Source organism: Zalophus californianus, chromosome 1 (genome assembly GCF_009762305.2).
Source record: "Zalophus californianus isolate mZalCal1 chromosome 1, mZalCal1.pri.v2, whole genome shotgun sequence".
Classification (NCBI taxonomy): Eukaryota; Metazoa; Chordata; class Mammalia; order Carnivora; family Otariidae; genus Zalophus; species Zalophus californianus.
The window spans coordinates 48,597,444-48,623,630 of record NC_045595.1 but is presented as its reverse complement, the minus strand read 5'-3'; the positions used below and the strand labels follow the sequence as shown (position 1 = coordinate 48,623,630).

The 26,187-nt window shown below is 41.2% G+C and overlaps 1 protein-coding gene across 9 annotated transcripts in view; it reads right to left on the bottom strand.

Annotated features, from left to right (window-relative positions):
- Window positions 1-24,967, bottom strand: part of GRM7 (glutamate metabotropic receptor 7) — a 907,662-nt gene extending 882,695 nt beyond the window's left edge. For all 9 annotated transcript variants that reach the window (XR_003518507.2, XR_003518508.2, XR_003518509.2 and 6 more), the window contains exon 1: window positions 23,388-24,967. Coding sequence is in view for 6 of the 9 variants with exons in the window: in XM_027586609.2 (XP_027442410.1) it covers window positions 23,388-23,906 (519 nt within the window). In the remaining 3 variants the exon portion in view is untranslated. The remainder of the gene's footprint in view (window positions 1-23,387) is intronic.
- Window positions 24,968-26,187: the final 1,220 nt, after the last annotated feature.

The window sequence follows — 26,187 nt, the reverse complement described above, 5'->3', positions numbered from 1 at the left end:
GAAAGAGAAAGAAAGAAAGAAAAAGAAAAAGAAAGTCAAACTCAAAAACAGAAGAGTAGAGAAGTGGTTGCCAGGGGCTGGGGGGTGGGGGAAATAGGGAGAGGTTGCTATAAGGGTACAAACTTAGCTATAAGATAAATATGGTGTGAGGATTTAATATATAACATGGTGGCTATAGTCGATACTCTATTATATAATTGAAATTTGCTAAGAGAGTAGAACATAAGTGTTTTCTCACACACACAGAAAGGTAAATATATGAGGTGTTGGATCTGTTAATTAACTCATTGGAGAAAATCCTTTCACAATGAATGCATGTACCAAATCATTACAATGTATACTTTAAATATCTTATAATCTTGTTTGTCAATTACACCTCAATAAAACTGAAAAAAGAAGAGGTAATGAGGGTAAGATTCCAACCCAGGATTATCTAGCTCAAAAAACTACACTCTTAACCATTATAATATATTCCTCAAGATGTTATGACTGTAAAATGCTTAACACAAAGGAGACATTAAGTGATATTTATTATAACTATGACACTTCCTAGGTATCGATTATGTGTTAAAATTCACTTCTAACAACAAGTCTGTAAGGTGGGAATTCCTCCTGCATAACTTAAAAGCCCCTGCGGGCAGCTGTGAGGTAAACACAGCCCAGAATGATGTCTCACATTTTCCACCCTAGAGTCTCCTCAAGTTGCTTGTTCCTCACACCACCTCCTTAAGATACAGGAATAATGCCTTTCTCACATTAGCACTGGGCATGGAAATCCATCCATACTTCCAGGCATATATTAAACCTTAGTTTCTCACCATCTTGGAGTCATCATATATTCTATTAATATATTAGTATTAATACGAAGATTCTAGTAATAGAAGTGAGATATGTATGTGGAGTATTGGAGGAATCCAAATAGCTTTCTGAGTTGCCAAAATTCTCTACTCTCAGAACAAATGTTAGGGTTCCACATATAAAGATTAATGTTTGGAAATTAAAAATAAAATCAACAACATTTATAATTAACCAAGTAGGTATTAATAGGTCAGGCCATATACTAGGCACCACTCATCTTTCTGCAGTCCTTCAAAGCATATAATATTATTTCTATTTCATATAACAAAATTGTGTCCAAGCAGGTTAGGGACTCGCCCAAGACCACATAGCTAGGTTACAAGAGAAGACAGATTTTAATGGTCAAAATGGTGATGGATGGTATAATTAGAAGAGTACACTTAATCAAATATGCAAAACTATCCTAATGCATCGTTAGGATTTCTTTAGAGTAACTTGGATGCCCTACTGAATACAATAGTTGTGGAGATTAGAAATAGTTTCTTTAATTTAGCTGACCATACACATCTACTTTAATATTCTTGGTGACAAGGAGCTAACTACCTGACGAGGCACCTTCTTCAACTTTTAGACATCTCTAGGGGTAAAACGCAGTACCATCTTACTGCCCGCAATGTCACCTGGTTCTACCTAGGGGAATAAAGCAGAACAAGTAGACGATATTCTTGACAAGTGGATACAATTTCAGTTTTTCAAAATGTGAATGTCCATTCATTCATTATAACAGATCTGTCAAATAGCTTTGCCTGTTTACCAATGGATAGTATACTACAAAACATGTTAGGTCATTTAAAGGACTAAATGTCACCTCATTGATACTGTTATCAATACAATTTATATTGGCGTTTTGTCTCACACTGACTTGAAGGGCTATGGGGGAGCTCCCAGTCCACAGATCACAGCTTGATCCCCTCTTCTTGACAATACTCTCTGCTCATTTCCTGAAAGGACCAAGGATAAATGCTTGGACTACTCAATCTACTCATTGTACCTGACAGCACACTAGCTAAGCTGATTGGATCAAGACACCCCAAGCAGGAGTCCCAGAATTTAAACTCCTCATTGCTTTTGGAAGGAAAAGAGGCTTCCCCCGACTCCCACAATCCCTCACTTGTTGCTGCTAGCCCTATATTAGTCTGTTCTTGATCATCAGCATTTCATACTAAAAATTAATACTGCTTATCTGAGGGCAAGCATAAAACTTCCAATGCCATTTTTATAAATAAGGCAAGGTTCTTCAGAGAGGTAGATTCTTTCCAACCATAACGTGAGGCAAAGATTTACATTCCCACACTGCCCAAAAGGAAATAAATTTATTATAAAATTCAAGAGGGTGACGGATGATTTTCTGTATGTCTGTGTTCACTAAAAGGTTTTTTAATAGTCTTGACTGTATTACATTTCTATACACATAAAATAAAAATTAGTAAATGAAATAAAACCACATCATATAATATGTAAAAAGTAAATACTTATAAACAAAGATGTTACAGATCAAATGAAGAAACATGGATAAAGGTCATAAAGTCATAAGAAGAAGGAGAGCCAGTTAATATATGAACATATGTTCAACCTTACTATTATTAATCAAAGAAGTACAATTAAAATAATTGTCATATTTTACTCATCAGAATAACAAAAACTTAAAATATTGATAATACTAGTATTGGTGAAAGTGTAAGAACCACACAGGATGTAAAATTGCTAGCAGAAAAGTAAGGCAGTGTAACCTTTCTGGAAGGCAATACGTCAGTATGTACCGGTTGACAGGCAGTCATCCAAGTTCTAGAAATCCATTCTAAGGAAATAAATGAACAACTGCTCAAAGAAATGGGAAGAAACATGCTCTCTCATTGTTTAGAGAAGCAAAACAGGGATAATCGAAATGTTAAGCAGTAGGGGACTGGTTAGATAAATAATGGAATGCTGTTCAACCATTAAAAAATATGATACAAATTTTTATTAAGTGATATGGAATCATGTTCATAATATAGTACTAAGTAAAAATATGTTTGCATTGTGTTTGTGCACCTTCCCTCAAAAAAAAAAAAGTCTCAAAAGACACCTTTAAAAATGTTACGGAGATGACTTATCAGAAGTGGAAATTTGAGTTATTTTTTTTCTTTGTATCTTTTCCATTTTTGTAGTTTTTGCACTAAGTATTACTTTAACAATTAAAATATTTTAATTTTCAACAAGAAGATAGATTTCTCTAATTTTCTAGTCTTTTTGCACCATGGCTCAGGGTATATCTGTAAAAGAAAAACCACCCTTTTTTTGTCAACCTCAATTTACCTTCCACAAATTTATGATTTGAAATTGGTAAAAGTTGCAGAGTAAAACTTTTAGGGTTTGAGTATTCTATTACCTTTCAAAGCATTGGAGCCTTTGAATAATTTCTTTCACAGCTTTCATCTGATACTGAGGTGGGGGTGAAATAGCAAGATGAAAGGAAATAGAGAGTAGTCATCTTGAACTAGGAAAGAGCAAGAAGCAATTTGATCTGTACTTTTTTTTTAATAAGACACAAGCCCCTCCCAGTCTCAGATCATACTAAACTGTACACACACACGCACACACACATGCACACACACACACACACACACACACACTCTTAATCCACTGCCTAAGGCTGATCACTCATTGTGGCAGAAATAAACAGCTGTAGACTAGAGACTTGTAATTAGTTCCTCCAGATTATAAAGGCATCACTAAAACCAAGCTGGGGACAACATTCTCCATCTCCGCTTGAAACTGTATGTGGCTAATAAAATCTTTAAAAAAAAGGCGGGGGGAAGGCGCCTGGGTGGCTCAGATGGTTAAGCGGCTGCCTTCCGCTCAGGTCATGATCCCAGAGTCCTGGGATGGAGTCCCGCATGGGGCTCCCTGCTCCGGAGGAGCCTGCTTCTCCCTCTGCCTCTCTCTTTCTCTCTCTCTCTGTCTCTGTCTCTCATGAATAAATAAATAAAATCTTTAAAAAAAAAAAAGAAACTGTATGTGGCCATATTACTAGTTCTTTCCCAAAGAATGTGACCACAAGTTATATGAAGAGTTTACATTTGAAGGATAATGAGTTGATAATTGAGCTTGCAACTTCCTCTCCCCTTTCCCTTTTGAGACAAATGTAAAGCCACATGATAAATGCGGTGGGTTCCCGAATCACTGAGCAGAAAACAGACCTTAGAACTACAGAAGTCCATACTGAACTACCAAGTGAGTAGGTAATAAACCTCTAATGAGTTACACTACTGAGATTCATGGTTTATCATTTAGAGTTTTATAACATTTTTTCTTTGACCTCAATTTCCTCATTTGTAAAACAAGGTATTTGAACAAGACCACCCCTCAGTTTCTTTCAAGTGCTTTTATTTTTCTTACTTTTTAATTCTCAGAAACATTCCACATATTGCTTACCTTCTCAGTTAACTGGCAAGTCTACTTTTTTCTTTCTTCTTCTTTTTTTTCCCCCACAGAAGCAGGGTCTTCAAGTTATGGAGAAGTCATAGCAGACTGTTGCTTTAGTTTGAGATATGAGTCCAAATAGGGGATAAGAAGAAATAGTGAGGACCCAAAGAGATGCTTTTGACAAAGAGGACTGAGAGATAGCAGGCTGAAGAAAGTTTAGTAATAAAGAATTCAGACAGGAGAAGTGGATGCATGATATCTAACAGATTTGTTCAGAGCTACTTTGGAAAGGAAAATTTGTGAAAATATAAAGATAAAAAAAATAGCAGACATGAAATGCCTTTGGGTACCTAAATGAATTTTATTTTGAAGAGATTCATATCACTTATATATGTACTATAAAATTTCTCTGTCCACTTCTTCCAGAATTTTCTAAAGCCTGACAGAACATCTGCAGAAAGAGGATGTCATTCCAGGATAATCAATGGCAAGTTACTAAATTAAGATCAAAATATCCTCAACCTTGAACAGTTTTCAAAGAGTTTTTAGATGAAGGAGGTCTCTAGAGGGTTGTATAATTATATAATTGTACCCTTTTAAGAGGCTATTTACAGATAAGTGAAGTTTCCCACCATTTTTTAAAGTAAAATATATGAGCTAAAATAGAGTTGGTGGGTATTTGTTTGGGATAGTGGGGAGGAAATCTGTGCAGACTGCTAGTTATCTAATCAATAACCACTGTCTCCCTATTCCTTACCATCAGAGCCCTGGTTTAGGGGACCTCATTATCCTTAAGGTTAATGGAAAATCTGATTCTAGAACCCACATTCTTAACCATTCTGAGAGGAGTAAAAGTCGTTAGTGAAGGCCTCCTTGGCCTCCAAGTGTGGATAGAAGGATGAGCGGACACAAATATGTTACTCATTGGGTGTGTGTGTTGTGGCAAGGGGAGAGTATCAGGGCTTCCAGAGGAACCAGCCCTCCCCACACACCTACCCTAAGCAAGTCTGATAATTAGGAGTCTAAAACAAGAGTATAACTATAGGATGCTGAGAAGCATTCTAGAAACCTGGGGTTAGAATCCTGTATCTTTTAGTAATGACTGCTGATGATCTGTAGGAGAAAATTTGTTCTTTCGACATTGCCTTTCTTGTCTCCCTGATACTCTTCCCCTCCCACAACACACACACAACACACTCTTTTTATCTGTCTTTCTTTCCTTTTTTAAAAAGATTTTACTTATTTATTTGACAGAGAGAATGAGAGAGCACAAGCAGGGGGGAACAGCAGAGAGAGAGGGAGAAGCAGTCTCCCCACTGAGCGGAGAGTCCTGAACAGGGCTCAATCCCAGGACCCTGGGATCCTGACCTGAGCCAAAGGCAGATGTTTAACTGACTAAGCCACCCAGGCACCACCTTTTCTCTTCTTTCTTCCTGCCTGAATGGTTGGAACACTGTTAGAGATTCAGCAACCACCTTGCAACAATGGGGATCACAGGGAGGATATACTAGAGATGCAGGAGCTAAAAGATGAACAGAACCCAGTCCCTTGCTGACATTCTCAGCAGCAGAATTAACACTAGAAGGACTATCTCCAAACTTCTTGTTACATGCAAAAAGTAAGGTAAGGCACTCTTACTTTCTGTTAGTTTGGCAAGTCATTACTAAAAGATACAGAATTCTAACCCCAGGTTTCTAGAATGCTTCTCAGCATCCTATAGTTATACTCTTGTTTTAGACTCCTAATTATCAGACTTACTTAGGGTAGGTGTGTGGGGAGGGCTGGTTCCTCTGGAAGCCCTGATACTCTCCCCTTTCCACAACACACACACCCAATGAGTAACATATTTGTGTCCACTCATCCTTCTATCTACACTTGGAGGCCAAGGAGGTCTTCACTAACGACATTTACTACTCTCAGAATGGTTAAGAATGTGGGTTCTAGAATCAGATTTCCTAGATTTGAACTCTCAATCTGCCACTTACCAGTTTAGGACTTAGGCAAATTAATTACCTCCTCTGGACCCCCATATAAAATGGGGACATGAAGTAGCACCTACACACTTTACTGAAAGGATTAAATGAGCAAGTAAAGTTCTTACAGTGTTTTCTGAGTCAAACAATTCTAGCTACTATTGTTTTCTTTGACCAATTAGGGTAGAATCCCCTTGCCTCCATGGGTCTCTGTCCATGTCTCTTCCATGGCACATGCAATCCCATAGTGCAGAATTTTGAAGATGTTTTCCATAAACAAGTGGTAAGTGTGGTCTCCGGGCTAGCAGTATCAGCAACACCTAGGGACTGATTAGAAATATAAACCCACTGAGCTAGAAAATTGGGGGGTAGAGACCAGCAATCTGTGTCTTAATACTCTCAGGCAAATCTGATGCTCATTAAAGGTTAAGGGCAACTGAGAACATCCATCTCAGACTCTCTTGGAGGTGCTCACCAAAAAGAGTTTCCTGGACCTTATACCTGACCAGTTGGAGAAGGGGATCGGGGATCAGGAATCGGCACTCTTAGCATGCCTGCCATGATTCTTCAGCACATTAATATTTGAGAATCACTGTCATTGTTAATATGAGGCTCACTCTGTTTTCCTAGTGGACTGCCAGACTTCCTTGCAAGGAAGGTCTGTGAAGTTTATTTATTGTTTATTTATTGTTTATTTATCTGTGTATTTATTATTATTATAATTATTGCTATTATTATTCTAGAATCTCTAGTGCATAGTGCAGTCTCAGGCACAAAATAGTTGCTCATTAAATGGGTCTCTGAAAAGTCTCCAGTAGAGCTTCAAGATTAATTCCTTCAGAAGAAGAAATACTACACACTCACAAAAGAAAAACAACAACAACAACAACCCCAAAAACACTGCTTAGAAGTTTAATTCTTTGAATTTCTTTGCCACTTTCTTAGTTTTCATCATTTTGGATAATACTTTTTTTAATTTTAACCTTTTTGTGTTTCAGTCAGTATTTTCCATCATCAATCAGAGAGACAGAAACAATACAATTAAATATTTATTTTTTAAAATTCACAAAGGTAAATAGATATAAGGGAAGTGTAAGTAATTAAACCATCAAATTAATTATTTGGGGTATGTTTGTAATTCATTATGTCTGATGGTATTAAAGATTAAAAATAGTAGTACTAAGATAGTTGAGACATGCTGTATTGTTAAATGAATTTAATTTTGTGTAAAGTGGTAGAAATATTTTCTTCAACAAATATATCTGCAGGTATAAAATCACAACCACAAATCTAAAAAAAAAAAGCAAGCTACTGAATTAAATCCGATTGGCTCTCTTTCTCTGCTTTGTGTATCTGCTAATAATTTCATTTGCTACTGGCTAGCAGAAGCCAAAATTTAAAATATAAATACATATATTTCCTCAATTTAAAACTGTTCATATATATGAGTAATTTTATATATATGTATGTATATATATGTCTGTGTGTGTGTGTGTATATATATATATAAATGGATACATATGAATAATTTTAAATTGAGGAAAGTATATCTGGTGTCCTATTCTTTTCCCTATGAACTCTATTTTTTTTGTCCTATGAATTCTAAAGGAATACCACTTTCTGCTCTTAGCAGTGAAATGTCAGTCTACTTTAAGGGTAATTTAAAGTTTTAATTTATTTATTCTGAGAGAGAGAGCACGTGAGCAGAGTGGGGAGGGGCAGAGAGAGAGGGAGAGAGAGAATTCCAAAAAGGCTCCATGCTCAGTGCACAGCCCCACGTGAGACTCGATCTCATGACAGTGCGATCATGACCTGGGTCAAAATCAAGAGTCAGACGCTTAACCAACGGAGCGACCCAGGCCCCTACCTCAAGGGTAAGTTAATCAGCATATTTGAAAATCCATTGGTTTAGCCAATGATGTACTTACTGGGGGATGATAGGCCCTACTGCCATTGTCAAGACCTTATCCATAGGAAAAATAAGAAGGTACTTGTTTGGGGGGCGCCTGGGTGGCTCAGTTGTTAAGCGTCTGCCTTCGGCTCAGGTCATGATCCCAGGGTCCTGGGATCGAGCCCCGCATTGGGCTCCCTGCTCGGCAGGAAGCCTGCTTCTCCCTCTCCCACTCCCCCCGCTTGTGTTCCCTCTCTCGTTGTATCTCTCTCTGTCAAATAAATAAATAAAATCTTAAAAAAAAAAAAGAAGGTACTTGTTTGGTTTGTAAAAAGTAGGAGTAGCAGGGGATGGCAGGTAGCCTTATGCTGAAGATACATGACATACATATAACTAACAAGCCCACTTTCTGTATCCAAATCCAAAGCCCTCATATCATTAATGCCAGGCAAAAATAGTAAGATTCACGTGTCTGCTGTATCATGACATCAGGATGTCTGTAAACTCATGTGAGCATGTCTTGGTTTTGTCAGTGGGGCAAACTAGAGTCCTAGCACCAACCACCACCCCAGACTAGGCAAAGCAGTCCCAAGACTTCTCTAACTGTTGTGGGAGAGTCTATGGAAGGGGTGCTCACTCTACTATGATGTGTATGTTCTCAAATACCTTTGCACATATTATATGTTGAATGAATGAATTCAGTATATGTTGAATGAATGAATAAGTGAATTGGTGTCATAAAACAGACCTCATACTTAACATGAGAAAAATTCCATTCATAGGTTGGAATTTCTCCGTATGCCTCTTCATCCCCTGTTAAGCTTGCAATCAAACAATTATAAAAAGTTATAGCTGTGAAAATTTTAGAAACAATCTAGTCAACACTCACAAAGTTATGTAACTTTAATCTAGTGGTAAAAATCACTGATTTGGGAGTCAAACAGATGTGAATCCAAGTTCTACTTCTATCATATTTCAATAAGCAAATAACTATTTCTGAGGCTTTGTTCCATGTGCGCATTATGGGGGGATCATAATAATACACATTTTTACTGTATGACTATCAGGGGATTACATGACACATTTACATTCACAATGGTTAGTTAAGTACCTTGCACCTAGTAAGCACTCAAGAGATAAGCTAATAGAGGAGAGATGAAAACAAAATAAAACGCAGTGACTGACTCTGACCCCAGTGGTCCCAATGGTCATAATGACCTTCCATTCAGCCGACTCCCTTTCCATTAAGACTAAGGAGAAGAAGATGCTTAAAATTCTTGAGCTCCGCAGAAATATGAAAGGAGCTCTCGTTCTTTACGTTAGTTCTCTAGAAAACCAGTTTGTGGCTCTAAGAGGTATCTTCCCACCCAGCCCCACCCCTGCCAGGATCTTATAATGTCACTGTAAATGGAAAAATCAACAACATACAATCAACAAGCTAAATACAAGCCAGTGAAGACTCAGAGATTTGATAGAGATAATACAGATATATTATTATATGTTAAAATAAGGTAATATGAAGTACTTAATCTAAAAACAAAACAAAACAAAAACCTGAAGATCTATAACTTCTACAATAATCCTATAAAAATAACCAGCTAGAAATCTATTTAGGTTTTCTTTATTAAAAAAAACTTTCTCTATATAACTTTTAATGCACAATTAATGAGGACAATTCAACAATACTCAAATAAATATCTGCAGATGTACTATAAGAAGAAAAGCACAGAGTTAGATGCTACAGGCTTAAAATTATGTTTCAGGATAAGACTCTAAACCTGACCTCAAATAAATTAACATGTAATAGAATGGATGAGTCATGCACAGAATGTAGGAATCCTAAAAGGCCAAAGTAAGTGCCAAAAATAACATGTAGGGATTCTTAAGGAAATATTGGTTAATTGATTCAGCAAAGGCAAAAGGGAATAATTCCCCTTTGACCAGTCTTTGAAGAGGTCCCTTTCTCTTCCTCCTAGTATTGAGGCTAGGGTAGCATGGGGAATACAGAAATATAGGGATCAAGAATTTTCTCTTACCTAAGTGGCTGGAAGCAGATTTTCTTACCAGGATGTGGTATAATAATATTTAAGGGCTGTTGAGGTCAGAGAGACAGGGATTTAAATATCCTGGCTCTACCTCTTGCTATCGGTCAAGATGCTTATTTTTCCAACACCTCAGTGTCTTTATCTATAAATTGGGGATGATGATAATCAGGTCTCCCACCTGAATGTGCTAACATGATATGGTGCCTATACAGGGTCAAGTTCAGCGCCTGGCACACAGGAAGCTCTCAGTATGGACAGTTAAATGTCATTGATGACAATGACGATGGTGGTAGTGGTGGTATTGATCCACCACCCCCCCCCAAGGATGGGCTTTGATGAGGAGCAGAGTGGAAGGACTTCTGCCATCATGAGGCTTTGTAATAATTCTTAATAAATGTAAGCTGATTATTCAAATGATTATGTGCAATTTAAGAAAAGGAAGGACACTGGATTTGCTCAACTACTTAACAGTATAAGTAGTGATAGTACTTATGGAAGTTAAAATGTATTATGTGATTACTATATGCCAAACAATATGCTAAATGCTTTATTTACTTATTACAACAACACTATGTAGCAGGTCATATAGTAGCTTTTTATCAGCTATGAACTCACAGGAGCTGCAAAAACATCTAACATCTCATTCATGGTCATGGAAATGAGTTCAAATTCAGTCCATCAGACTTATTCTTAATTACTAAAGTATGAAATTACCATTTGCCCTTTGCCTGATTCCCTTTTGAGGCTTGGATATTTCTCTCAGTCTCCCAGATAAAGAAAAGAGAAAATTCTTGGCCTCAACATTCAGCTTCCCTTTTCAAAACAGGAATTGTTTCAACAAGCAGCAGTGAATGCTATCTCCAACTCCAGTCACCTTGATGACCAGGGGTCAGATACCAGTGGAAACAAATGCTCTGTCACAACCTTACCCTTGTAGAGAAACATGACAGAAATGGTAGGGAGCAGGAGATAATGGAAGAATGCGTAGGAGAGATAGTACCTGGCCTGGTGGTGGTGATGATGATGAGGAGGAGGAGGAGGATGACGATGATGATGAATAGAGCTTACTGCGCTCTAGGCATTGTGTTAAGTGCTTGGCATGGGTAACTTCACTTAATCTTGAAAATAGTCCTAAGAGGATGGAATATTATCATCATTTTAAAGATTTTTTTAAATTTGTATTTATTTGACAGAGAGAGAGATAGTGAGAGCAGGAACACAAGCAGGGGGAGTGGGAGAGGGAGAAGCAGGCTTCCCGCGGAGCAGGGAGCCCAATGCAGGGCTCGATCCCAGGACCCTGGGGTCATGACCTGAGCCGAAGGCAGCCGCTTAAGGACTGAGCCCCCAGGCACCCCTATTATCATCATTTTTATAGATGGGAATACTGGGGTGCAGGTAATCAGGTAAATTATCCAAGTTTATATAGTTAGCAAGTGGAAAGCAGGAATGTGAACTATATCCAGTGCCTGCAACCTTAACCATTATGCCATACAGCCTCCTGAAGTTAAAAAAATTCCAATGATCTTTCCCATAACCCACTCCCGCACTGCAAACTTTAATAAGTCCGAGAGAAAGAGCCAGCAAGCTTGGAATGTGACAGCTGAGAGAGTGTCAGTCATTTCTAGACAATGTACTTTGCTCATAAGATACAGTTCCTGCGATAATCTTCTCAACCAATATTCAAGAAACAGGAAGCAAAGATTTGAATGTACGTCCCAATTTACAAGGAAGGTAGGAACTGCATATTTGACATCAGTTTTAACTATTCCAGGAAATGTGGTCCCAGGAGACATACACACTAGTAGATTTTCCCCACCTACCAAATCTAAAAGCAATGTCATTTCCATATTGCTTTTCATAATCCCACCCTTTTAGTGTCTGCCATTCATCCTCTAGACTCTTACTCCCTCCATTTCTGTACAGAAAGATGCTAAGTGTATGTTCTCTGATGTGAAAAGGGTGTGTTATGACAGGTAGCCATGGTGCCTCAATGTTTTGTTTTGTTTTTTTCATCTTAATTCTATTATGCCAACTCCACTGAACTTAATTATAGTGAAAACAGAATTACCCAATTACCCTCTGTTCTGTTCTTCAGATGCTATATTTTGATAAAATTTACTACATGCTGCTCTCCCCCTGAACACTAGAAACGGATGTGTGTTGATATAAAATTTGTTATAATTACAATTAAAATATAGCTTACATAATGACAGTGTTAAAATACAATTATAGATGTGTAGAGACAACAAGGCCATGCATTTTTTAGTATAAGGACATGCTTAGACCAGTATCTGATAGTGAAGTGAATAAGGAACAGAATTTTGGTTAAGCTACAAAGGCTGTTAAAGGATTTGCTGAAGGGAGCTTGAAACCAGTAAGATACTCCTCCATGTTTTCAATTGCAAAGTGAGTGGAAGATATGAAATGCCTCATGAAATTGTTCAAAGTAGGTACCCATAATGGGATATTATAAGACAAGCCCGTTATTTTTCCTTGAATACCTGGGTCATTGCTTAACTTCTCATGTACAATTGACTCTTGAACAACGTGGGTTTGAACTGTGTGGGTCCATTTATACATAGAGTTTGTCAATAAACACAGTATAGTACTGTAAATGTCTTCTCTCTTTCTTATAATTTCCTTAATTATATTTTATTTTCTCTAGTTTATTGGAAGAGTACAGTATATTATAACATACAAAATATGAGTTAATCAAATGTCTATGTTATCAGTAAGTCTTCAGGTCAGTGGTAGGCTATTATTAGTTAAGTTTTGGGGGACTCGAAAGCTATATGTAGATTTTCAACTATGTGGGGTCAGTGCCTTTAACCCCACATTGTTCAAGGGCCAAATGTATATCAGTGATGCAAATTCTCAATTGAGTTTTATATTATATATATATGTATATATATATTATATATATAAAATTGCACTGAAATAGATAGTTCAAAATTATTTTTAATAAAATAGATACTCTATCATAACTAACTTAAACCTTACAAAATATAGTTACCACTAAATTATCAGATTGAAAGGTAGGAGATTAAAATGTTGTTCTAAATGTTTGTAGTATGGTGTCATGACTTAAAATAGTCACAAATACTGTTAAAATAATTGTAACATCATTTTGTTCAGTTTTATTGCAAAAACAAATAAACTATAGGATTTGTTTGCATTTCAGATAATTGTCTTTAACTAGTAGCTATTAAAGGTTTTGGGAACACACAGTGTTAACTGTATTATCCCATTTATTTTTATTTTTTTAAAGATTTTTACTTATTTATTTGACACACAGAGAGAGAGAGAGCACGCACAAGCAGGGGGAGTGGCAGGCAGAGGGAGAAGCAGGCTCCTGCTGAGCAGGGAGCCCCATGGGGCTAGATCCTAGGACCCTGGGATCATGACCTAAGCCAAAGGCAGATGCTTAACCGAATGAACCACCCAGGCACCACCCTGTATTATCTCATTTAATCTTTAAAATAGCACTTCCATGTAATTATTTTTAATATCTCTATTTTATTAAAATATATCTCTAGCCTAGACCTTTCTTCATAACTGCAGACTCGTACTTCCACCTGTGCATTCAACATCTCGATTTGGATGTCAAAAAAAATTCTCAAAACTTATACCTCCAAATCTGATCCTTAATTCCCCAGGCGTGCTCCACTCCAAACCTTTTCCAGCTGAAGTGATAGTAATCCCACCTTTCCATTGCTTAGGCCCCACATCTTGGGTTCACCTTGTCCCCTTTCTTCCTTTTACATCTCCCATTCGATTCACCTGAAAATACTGTCACAATCTTCCGAATGTATCACTTCTTGAAGCATCTGCTGCCAGGGTCACCAACAACCATCTCAGAGACACCTGTAGTCACCTCCTGAGATCATCCCTGATTCCTCTCTTTCCCTCATCCTCAACACCACAGATGAAATTAATTCTTTTAAACCAAGAGACAGATCATGCCCCACCTCTGCTAAAATCCTACCACACTGCCTACACTTAAGGTAAGACAAAATGCATGTGATGGCTTCCAATGACTTACCCCACCTGCCCCCTCATATCTCTGACCTCAAGCCCTCCTGCTGCCCCTTGCTCTTCCTGACTTACTCAACCATAGTGGCATCCTTGATATTCCTCAAACCTGCTAGACATAGTACTGCTTTGGAGTTTTGACACTGGTTTTTCCTGCTCGCGGGGAGTGCTCTTCCCCTAATCCATTCTGACAATTCCCTTGCTTCAAGTTTTTGCTCAAATGCCACCTCCTGAAATCCACCCCGACTACCATCATTAAAAATAGAGCCCACCTGTACTCCTCAGCACTCCCAAACCAACACTCTTCGGTGCACTTCACATTCTTTCCCTTGTCCCATAGGGCTCATCAGCTTCTAACATACTCCAGGACTTATTTATAACATCCATCTGTTTCCATGTGAGAGTGTAAGCTGAGAGAAGAGGAGAGCTAGGAGGAACGGAAGAGGAGAGGGCAGGAAGGACAGAGTGGGGAGAGAGAGAGAGGGAGCAAGAGAGGGAGAGGGGGAGAGAGAGAGAGAGAGAGGGAGAGAGAGGGAGCGAGAGAGAGGGAGAGAGAGAGAGAGAGAGGGAGGGAGAGAGAGAGAGGGAGGGAGAGAGAGGGAGAGAGAGAGAGGGAGGGAGAGAGAGAGAGGGAGGGAGAGAGAGAGGGAGAGAGGGGAGAGAGAGAGAGGGAGAGAGAGAGAGAGAGAGGGAGAGAGACGGAGAGAGAGAGAGGGAGGGAGAGAGAGAGCTCTTGTCTATTTTAGTCACTGGTATGTCCAACCACGTAGAACAGTGCTGAAGGCGGAGGCTTAATAAATATTTCTGGAAAAAAAAAGATAGCTGAGGAAACTAGTAGTAAAGCTCAAAAAGTTTAAGTAAGTTCCTCTAGGTTCTGCACTAAAAATGGGTCACAGTGGACTTCAAGCTTGGGGCTGGCTAACCTCAAAGCCCACTGCTCTGAGCCTGTCTGGTATCTTAAGTCCACGGCATTCCTGATTCACCTGAATCAGTGCCATAGAGATTCTCATTCCACTGAATACTATCACTAAACTGTGTTCTCGCTCTCAATCTGTGTAATGTTTCCCATTTTTTAAAATAGATTTTATTTATTTATTTTAGAAAGAGAGCTGGAGCGCTGGAGCTCAAGTGCCCGGGGAGGAGGGGCCGAGAGGAGGCAGATGCCAGGCTGAGCGGAGAGCCTGACAGGAGGCTGGATTCTACCACCCAGAGATCTCAGGATCCTGAGATCATGACCCCACCTGAAATCAAGAGTCAGATGCTTAACCTCCTGAGCCAACTGGGTGCCCCTAATATTTTCCATTTAAACAAAGAAACAGAAAGAATGAAATCCAACATGGATTATTATGGTAATTTTACAGTAAATTTGGCAATAGTGACATTTAAGAAATAGTGATATTTAATAATAGCATAATAATAAAATAAAAGCTTTTAAATGTATTGAACACTCATCACGTGCTAAACTTGGTGCTAAAATATTTCCATGTATATTTTGTGCAGTCTTTATAATTACTTTATCAGAGTGCTTCTCGGCCTTTTGGCTAAGATCAAGTATAATTACTTTATCAGACAAGTACACTTGTATCATTCCCATTTCAAAGATAAGAAAATTGATGAGAGGTGTGGTACCTGTTTGATCAAGGTGAGTCTGGTAATAAGTGGCGATTATGAATTTAAATTCAGATCTAACTCCACAATTTTATTCTTAACCCCTACAAGAAAATTCTGGTGATTCCTTTGATAAAAGTATGTTTTCTCCAGGAAAACGTCCCACATTGTGTCTGCCTGTGCTAATACCTTCAGAACATAGTCAAGTTTAAAACATGATAAAAATGTTTAGGTAGTACTTTAACAAATGGAAATATTTTTATCTAAACAATAATGCAGAAAAGCAGGCTGAGCCTCTGAAGTGGTTTCCTTGCTATCTTCCAACAAGAACAAGAGAAAGAACTGGCAGCCGCAGAATGGAGAGAACACAACACCCAGAGATGGAGAGTTCTGTAAATGACCAATTATAAAACTATTTAGCTGCAGCACTTTTATAGCAAGAGGCAAAATAACCCATTAAACTGAAAATTCTCCTACCCCTCACTCCACGGCCCACACAAACATTAATGTTGCATTTATTAGGATGTATTTCCTATGCTCTATCAACTTGACTTTCAGCAATTGTATTAATACAGTCCTCTCACTTTGCACACATATCTGAATGATGGATTTCCCCACTTGAGGTTTGTAGAAAGAGTGGAATGAATGAATAAAGTTCAGGAAGAGCCATCATAATCCATAATGATGGGCACTGAATCAGGACAAGAAGAAACATCTTTTCTCATTTATTTGAGAGAAAAGCCGACCATGTATTTATTGCCTACACACAGGGCTACCTGTTGAATAACAGAAAACAAGCATCTTTCATTTGGAGGTGAGGATTTGTGTACTCAAGTTTCAATAGACAGAATTAATCTCGTCGCGGAACTGAAATAAAATATAATCTCTTTCTGCAAATAGATGTGGTTAAGGAACAACTCTGATGTCCTCAAACCACTACAATTTCAGGGTAGGCAAATCTATGATTAAGTATTTCTGCATTGGTGCAACAACTGAGCAGCATGTATAGTGGATAACAACCAGAGTATCGTCTGGCAAACCATTGTGTGAATCTAGACCTTGCCACTTACCAGCAATGTGACTTGGGGCTCTGAGAATCGCTTTCTTCAGCTGTACGTGGGGAAGATAACATGTCTTTTGCAGAACTGTTGTAAGAACTAAATGAGATGAAGTATTTAGAGTGCATGGCATAATGGCTCATAGCAAAGATGAAGCATTACTGTGGTCACTACTGTTATTGAAAAGAAATAAGAACTTCTGTTCTCACAAAATGAGATATGTATCCTGTATCATTGTTACTTCATATTATTTTATTTTTGATGTTATAATCTAATAACTTGATCCAAGAAACATCTAGTAGTAAGGGTAATTGAAAGGAGGTTACTTGTCAAACATGGAAATGCCGTTACTGTAAGGGTTGGCACAATGCTCTTCTTGGATATTTACCTATAAAAAAATTTTGTTTTGCTTTTATTAAGTGCATAAAACACATATGTTTACTGTGCCAATCGACAAAAGGCCCATGAATTAATCAGTCTGACTATATGTTGCATAACCGTCCTCTAAACAGTAATCATGTATATAGTTGTTGGGAAAATGTGTTTGTGACTGTTCTTTTTTGCCTACTTACAGTAAAAGGGGATGACAAGTAGTTAGGCTTGATGCTTACCGTAGAGTAACCCGGGAGTTTAATGTACTTTGTACTCCATTATGCCATGAAAATGTTTCTCTGCCCTGGAGACATCAACAAAAGATTTGCTTTAATGAGGGGAACCAAGTATGGTTCTAAAGCTTCCAAATAGGAGGCCTCTATGCTGCATTCTACATCAGAAGTGTTCGCCTTATCTCTCAACTGCATCAGGTTGTTACAACAAATGCTTAAAGTTAATACAGCAAATGATGCGAAGAGTGGGGAAGAATGCAGCGTTGTGAATATCCCAGACCTCGGCTAGAAGGATTATATTTAAAGTAAAGAAAATATCATATATAATTTTTCACTTAATGAATGCCAGTCAGCAAACCTTACATTACCATAAGAAATCACTTGTTTTGGCTAGGGGGCTTTTAATTGCACAGGCCTGAAGACAAATTCAAAATAGTAGGAGGAATTTTTATTAATTTATTTATTTTAAGAACAAGTACTGGAAATTCAGGGATGCAGCTAGATTCAGATATAGCTGGATTTGAAATTTTCAGAATATCATCAGGGCTCTGGCTTTCTCTCCATCACTCAACCCTGCTTACCTCTGTATGACTTTATTCTACAGAAAGTCTTGTGTTGGATGGCCGCTAGGAGTCCCAGAGTCATTATTACCCCAGCTTAGAAATTCCAGAGAGAAGAGCCAATTTTCCCATTTTCCTCTGGCAGAAAAGTTCTGGGGAGGATTCTGATAGGTCTAGCCAAAGTCAAAAGTCTACACCTGGGCGCCTGGGTGGCTCAGTTGGTTAAGCGACTGCCTTCGGCTCAGGTCATGATCCTGGAGTCCCGGGATCGAGTCCTGCATCGGGCTCCCTGCTCAGCAGGGAGTCTGCTTCTCCCTCTGACTCTCCCCCCTCTCATGTGCTCTCTCTCTCTCTCATTCTCTCTCTCTCAAATAAATAAATAAAGTCTTAAAAAAAAAGTCTACACCTGAACCCATCACCTGCTTTGCCTGAGTTCAGTCAGGGGACTCATCCCGGGGCCATGGAGGAGGTAGGAATCACTATCTGGTAGCTTTCCATAAGAAAGCCTGGGGTTTTTGCAAGATGAAAGGGGAGAGAACACTGGATAACAAAAGTTTTATCTGCTACTATAAAGCTCCCAGTTCTTGCTCCCTGTTTGGTGTCTTATAACCATGCAGTAAACTGACCCAGGAGGTCATTAGCCTGGATACCGGCCTTGATATACATGACTAAGAAGCATACTGGCAAAACAAGGGATAAAGTCTGAATATGGGAAATCAGCTAGACTGATATTAACTAAGATACCTGTGTGAAAATATTCTTTAAAAGTTCCCCCAAACTCACTCAAAGTTCAAAGTGGGTGCTAGAAATTCAAAGTCACGGGGTTTGGACAAGAGCTGGTTTTCTCCAAGAAAGCTATGACCCAAAGAGATTAAAAACTTACAAACTACATTTGTTTTTAAAGAAAAAAAAATCAGATGAGGTAATTGAGGCCTAGAAAGATTAAGTAACTTATTTAGGGTAACAGGACTAATTCATGGCAGGATTGAGATTGGAGTGTACTTTGTGTAATCCAGCTATGATCTTTGAAGTCCATGACACAACCTATAGACATAGGAAATAGAGCATTTATGATTTGTTATACTCTCAATGTTTATGAAATTGTAGCAGAAGCATCCGTTACTTCAATTATTTTTGAAGAGAAAAATCCCCAAAGACATCTTAATGTTATGGGCATGTATACATAAAATATACACGTAGAGTTATCTTCAAATATAGTATGTGCCTGTCTTTATTCCTTCCCTCTCTGCTCTTTTCAAAAATGCCCCTTTAAAAATTGCCCACTCACCATCTGTTAGGTAAATTTCCTGAAACACAGTAAATGTGGAGGCAGAGATTGTTATAGAGCCTATTCCAAATGGCACTGACACCTGTATTTATGAAATTTTGAAAAGAGTAGGTTAGAGTTGTTTAAAAAAAAGTCCCCTCTATAGTAATACCACACCATCCTAGGTACCCAGTTCTAGCAAATTACATAAGATAGAAAGAGAGAAGAGAGGGAGCAAAAGAAAGAAGGAAGAAAATTAGGTCCATATATATATATAAAATGTCCCCAAAGTTGGAGATTATATTCAAGCTTCAGTGAACAGAAGGATAACATTTAGAAATTTACAAATGTATTTCATTTATGGTACAAGGTCCACAGGTTTAGATTTGCACTATGCCCCAACGAGAGTCAAGGTGGCCACTTTTTCCATCTAGTTGCTTTTGAAGGAACAAAGGAACTGAAACAGACACCATTCAATTCCAAGTCCATAGCTCAGACCATGTCACTGGCCATGAAATATTGTTCATTCAGAGTCAGGATGTAGCAAGAGTAATTTATACGCTCAGAGTGTTTGCTCTCAAGTCGATAACAGAGAAGCCTTGAATAAAAACATGCCCATTACTTCCCACTATAATATATCTTACTTATAGCCCATAAAATAGTAGTCAGGGGAGATTAATCCTTTGGACACCATATTATATAAGCTCTTCACCTTAAGCCATCCCCACTCTCTGATTATTTTTTTAAATATGTTACTCATAGTCAAAATTAATTTACATGTAAGCATTAGGAGAGTATTATTTTGTACGGGCTCAGAAACAATCTCCAGAAATTCCTCCCTGATGCTTCTTTGAGGCTGAAAATGCATTGCAGGGTGGTTGCAGTGACTTAATTCTAGTTGGCAGAGCCCTGGCCACACACTAATTTCATTAGCTTCCAATTCCTAGATTTGAAAGACCAGTGGACATCATTCCTGTCCTCTGACATGTCACTTACTAATCAATTCAGTGTGCATAGAGGAGAGAGAGAGAGAGAGAGAGGACTTGTTCAGCTCATATCTTTGGTCTGCTATACCAGCAGGCAAATGAAAATTCAAAGTCTGAGGTGTCATTTTTGCCCAGGTCCTCATTCTCAGGAAAGAACTTCATTCCAGTTTTTGCTGGCAACAACAGCATTTGCTACATTTATTACTATTTCATTACTCTTTCCTGTCCTCAACCCCACCCCCCAACCCAGCAGTGTGTACCACTCCCCCATTTAAGTCACTAAAGTATTCCTTCCCCCAGCCTAGAAGCTTATCTCACTATAAATTTTTATCTCAAATGATAGGTTTGGCATGGTCCCCACAAAAACCTACAGGGCCTGGGAAAAGAAAACTCAAATCTCTGGAGAGCTAAGAATTCAATCATTTAGAGGAGGTTTTTTGTTTTTTGTTTTTGTTTTTTTTTTAATAAGACAATCTTAATTGAGCTGAACCCTGCACTCCCAGCGAAGATTCACCGACCATTCTTTTCCTCTCTCTCTAAATTCATCATGCCTTTGAACAATGGGTCTGTGTACCACTATTCTCTCTATTCATTTTGCAGGCTTACAGAGGTTGGGAAACTTGGGATTAGACTTGCGTGCCAGGAGCTCCTATGATCATGTGCAGACAAGGCTACTGGAAGAGACTGTTGGAATATATACTTATATATTCCAACATGGGCAACGGTTAAGCATGATGCCCACACCAACAGTTATACCCAGCTCATAGCACAAGCTACAAGTTGGTGCATTCCTCCTGCTACCAGCCTCTTCTCCATAAATGCAGGTGAAAACTGGGGGCTCTTTTTCCCTCAGCTGTTCAATCCAACATGAATAGCTGCAATTTGCAAATTAGAGGAAAATGACAGTGTTTTCTCTGAATGGTTTTGGTCCCAACCCACACTGCTAACATTGGCATTCGCTTCCTTTCCTTCTGAGCCCAGGGAATGAGGGAACTAAGCATAAGGCAAACCATTTCTTTCCCTCACAAGAGCCTCAGGTCCACACACCAGAGGAAGAATCAACTCCCCCTGGAGTCTTTTTCAGCAAACACAGTCCTTCAGCCTAGTCTGCAATCCCTCTCCTGACTTTAACATTTCACTCTTTTTCAGACAGACAGGCCCATCTGCAGCACTGCCTGTGCTCTGAGTGAAGAGAGAAACAGGCACCAAAATAATTAAAAAATGTGAGACACTAAATGTGCCTTCAACCCCCAGGGCTCAGGGCTCACGGGGCTGTGAGTCGCCCCAGTGGTTCTCCGGTGATCTCTGACCTCGCTGTCTCCTGCAGCACTGCCCTCTTAAGTTGCCTGGCTTTAAGCTCAGGCAAGAAGGAAACGCTTCTGGGTTTTGCTTACCTAGCCTCTTCCCAAAAGCATCATCTCAGAATTAAGGGTGCCCCCAAAGCATTTTTGGGTTTGCAAATACCCAGGGATTCCCACGATGGCACACTCAAGAAGTGTTAGGGATGTTCAGAAGATCAGAGGGGCTATACCAGGCTGCAGCCCTGGGCAGGGACCGCTCCTGGTGCACACACAAACTTCACACTCCTAGGAGCAGATGTGGTGACAGCTTGAATCTCACAAGGAATCCCCTCCAGAAACCCAACACCCTTAGGGAAAGCATTTGGAAGGGAGCCAATTCTTTAGATATGGGGAGCATAAGGGCACCCAGGGTTAGCCAGAACATCTGGAGAAGGGATTAATTGGGTTTGGGTACTATCAGGCAGGGAGAGAGCTGTGCATTAGGAAAGGATCATCTCTAGAGAGAGATGAACAAAAAACTTGGGTGTGGGGGAAGGGAGAGAGAAAAGAAGCAGAAATTGAGAGAGGGAGAGAAAAGGAGAAAAACAAAGAAGGAAGAAAGAGAAAGAAAGATGATACACAGAGAGAAACAAGGAGAAATAAGGAGAAGGGAACCCACAATCAGACCCCGCAACTCAATTTCTTAAAATCCAAAATCCATCCATTTATACCCAATGCAGCACAGGAGCCACGGGGCACAAAATGCAGGAGCAGGCGGAGAGAGGGCACTGCAGTAGAACCCACCGCTCAGCTGCCCCGGATCCGCCTTCCTCCCATTTTCGGCGTTGCCCTCCGGCGCCCGGAGCAGGAGGACCGCCGGCTTTGCTCAGCGCACCCTAGTGCTTCCCTCCAGCGCCTTTTCGCCTGGCTCCGGGAATCGTCCGCGGAGCCGAGGATAGGGGTTGGGGGTTGTGTTAGGGAGGTCGTGGGAAAGGATGGGCGGAGGGTGGAGGCAGCGAAAGCGATTTTGTTTCGCAGTTAGCATGAGCTCATCTCTGGGCTCTGAAGTGGCAGGAGTAGAAAGCTGATCGCCCAGCTCCTGCCAGTGGCCGGACTGCAAATGCAATTTAGACGGTGCAAACAACTGCCCAGAGCAAATCACCCGGGGGGTCACGTCTGCGGGTGGCATCTCCCCACTTGGGGAGCGTCCCCGTGCCTTCTGCCCCATGCCCTCGCGGAGACAGGCTACAGGTCGGGAGATCCAACCTGAGAGAGATGGGCAATTAATATCCACATGTAGGTGAAGACCTAGCCCTCGGTTTAAGATGTGCCTCCCTAAGCTCTTCTCGAAATTTTCCAAGGGAGCTGCGGCTTGCCGGGCGGCTTGGGGCTGGGAAGCTGGGGAGTTGAGAAATGCCCGGCTTCGAGGCGTCTTCTCATCTTTCATATTCCACGAGCCTAACCGGCTCTCACAGGAGCCCGGCACTTTTACAAGCCTGTTTTTGGACCATATTTCACTCTAATGCAAACCCATTTAAATCATCGCCTTGTTTTTCGCAGATTGCTTCTTGTAAATGGGGCCATAAATCCAGGATGTCAAGCCGGATGGAGTGGAGCGCGGACAGGGGAGAGATGGAAGGGAAATGAACCAAGCAGGGAAGGTACCTCCTCGGGTGGGGTGGGAGGGATTCGCAGGATCTCCAGGGTGGAAATGCGCGAAGGCTGACCTGACCCCGCACCCCTGGAGTCCAAGCCAGCTTTTAGGATTAAGTGCGCGGGAGCTAAGGCGCGCTCTGCCCCGGAGGGAGCGCCTCCCTACCTGGAAGAGCCTCAGGATGTTGGCTACCATGATGGAGACCGAACTCCCCGAAGCCCCAATCACTCCAACTACTTTCTCCGGCTTGACGAAAACCGGAGGCTCGCCGTTGGTGCAGCGCACGTCGGAGGTGTCCTTCTGGATGAGCGCCTGGACGAAAGTGAGCGACTGTTCGAGCGCGTAAGTGTCCCTGGAACAAGTGTCCAGGATCCGCGCGCCCAGCGTCACGTTGGGCAGCAGGTTGGGATCGCTGTTGATCTGGTCCAGGGCGTAGAGCATCGCTTCCAGCCTGTGGATCCCGTTTTCCCTCTTGATGTCGCCGCAGGGCACTCCGCTAGGACCCTTGGCGTGCACCGGGAACAACCCCCCGAGGGTGACGTCCCCCTCGATCCGGATAGAGTGCGGGGCGTACATCTCCTGGCCGCGCGCCGCCGCCGCCAGCGCGCACAGGAGCACCTCCAGCACGCAGCAGGGGAACTTCATCAAAGTCAGGACGCGGAGCAGCTTCCCCAGCTGGACCATGCTGCTCCGGCTGCTGCGGTGGTGGCGGCGGCGCTGGAGGGGATGGTGGCGGGCTCGCCGGGGTCCGGGCCCCTTGGGGTGAGGTCCTCCGGGGAAGCCCAGAGGCTCCTGCAGGCACGGAGGGTGGGGGCGCCCGGAGAGGGGCGGCCGGAGAGGATGGGGGGTCCCGCGGCGCCTGCCAGATTGGGGCTCCGTGCGCTCCCGGGTTCGCCGACCCGCGCGCCGCGCTCGCGCTCCCCGGCTTGCCGCTCGCGCTCTCCAACAACCCAGCACTGGGGAGAGGGCAAGGATTGCTATCGCTTTAAATGGTCGTTCGGCTCCCTCTCCTCCTCCTCCCACTCCCTCCCTCCCTCGCTAGCTCTCCGACTCTCCCCACCCTTCCCAGCGCCCGCCCTCCCCACTGGTTTGCATCATCACGCAGGGAGGGGCTGCGTGCTGAGGTAAGAAGGGGGGGAATGGGTGGGCGGCTAAGCAGGGAGTGCCTCGGACTGGGAGTTTCGCGGTCTCCAGGGAATCTAGGATTGCAGGTCTCAGGCAAGGAAGGGCTGAACTGCTTCTCCTAGCTCACGGTAGAAGCCTCCAGTTCGCCCGCCTGCACCCACACGCACCTTCTAGGCACGGGTGGCATCAACCCCGGGAGGGGGCGGGGATGTCTGGTGCTGACTGCTCCCGACCCTGAGGTCGCGAGTCCTACTTGTCAGATCTGGGAGAATGTGAGGAAGTCGCAAGGTGAAGAACGCAGTGATGAAGGGGAGCAAGGAGACCCCACTCTCTACTACTGATCAGTCTGTGCCAGTTTTTCTCAAGAAAAAACACACATACAGACGGGAACCTGATTCATGACTTAAAGAACCTTTCCCAGAGACTTCTTCGGGGTGAGGCACTGAACTAGCTCTTAGGAAAGCACGCCAAGAAACGCTAGGAATGTAAGTGCACCCTCGGTCTTCAGGGGTTACTGGAGCCAGAGACGGATGGACTAACTGCAGTCTCCAGCAAATCTGTGGCGGAGACCTCGGACTCACCTCTTTGCTTCCTTTCATCGCCAAAGATGTAACAACTGAGAACTCTGCAGAGCGCACTTTCTTCTCTGGCGCTGACAGGTGCAGGGCTCCCTCCTACCCATTTCCAGAGATGCTTCTGGGCTGGTGACAGGTTTTTTGGGCAGGAAACAGCAGGAAAGAGGTGACAGTAGGAGGAAGAAAGAGAGGCAGGTAGAAGTCTCCCCAGTGATCCAGATGCCTTTCTATCTTTTTCTGGCTGAAGATTTGGTAGCTAAATCAGGATGCAGTGCAGTTAGAAAGCTGATTTTCAAAGGTGTCCCCTCCTGCAGCTGAGACCAAACTTGAGCTATTAAAGCAACAGGTGGCCCTAGTTCTTATATAAAGAAAGGATAATGTCTCTGTCCTTGGTACCGGAGTGAGTGGCCTCATGATGGTTAACTCTTGCTGAGGTTTTCTGTTGGAGTGCAGCAATTTGAGAAAGAAGAGAAAACCAGAAACAAGGCTATACTTTTTGTTGTTTTTGTTGTTGTTATGTACTAAAGAAAAATGTCCTTGTACAAAAAGCAAGCAAACAACAAAACAACACACACACATACACACACACAACACAATACAAGGTCAGAAGACAGGTAGTGGGTTGTCTTTGCCATCAACTACGTGTATGTCCTTAGCATTTCTGTTTTCCTGTCTGGGCTTTAGTTTCCCCATTTGTAAAATGATGATACTGAACTGGATGCTTTCCATGGTATCTGTTAACTCTCAAATCCTCTGTTAAAATAGGCCATATCCCTTTGGCCATGAGGCTCTTTTTAGGCCAATATCCTCTGTTCCTTCATGTGTACAAGACCAATTTTTTTGATCTCCGAAGAAAATTATAAACATTTTCTGTTATAGAGGACTTTTTTCTTTTTTTCTTTCTTTCTTTTTTTTTTTTTTTCCTTGCTTACCATCTATTCCTCTTCCTTCTAGGGATAGTCCAGTACAGTTTCTTTTTGGATAGCCCCTGCTCTATGCTTCATTACTTATAATTTGAGAATGGGACCCACTTCTTATAAATTAGGACTAGTGACTGGCTACATTGATGAGTTAAAGGATGAGCATAGAGCCCAGCCAGAGACATCCAGGACTAATTCCTAGGCTTTTGCTGTGGTACCTAGGATAGTGACACAGGGTTACCACTATCCAATAGACAATCTGTGAGTGAATTAGGAAAAAAAAAAAAAAGGTCCCCCTTCCTCAAAACACTTCATGTATATCTTTTGGAAAATGTTATACTATTC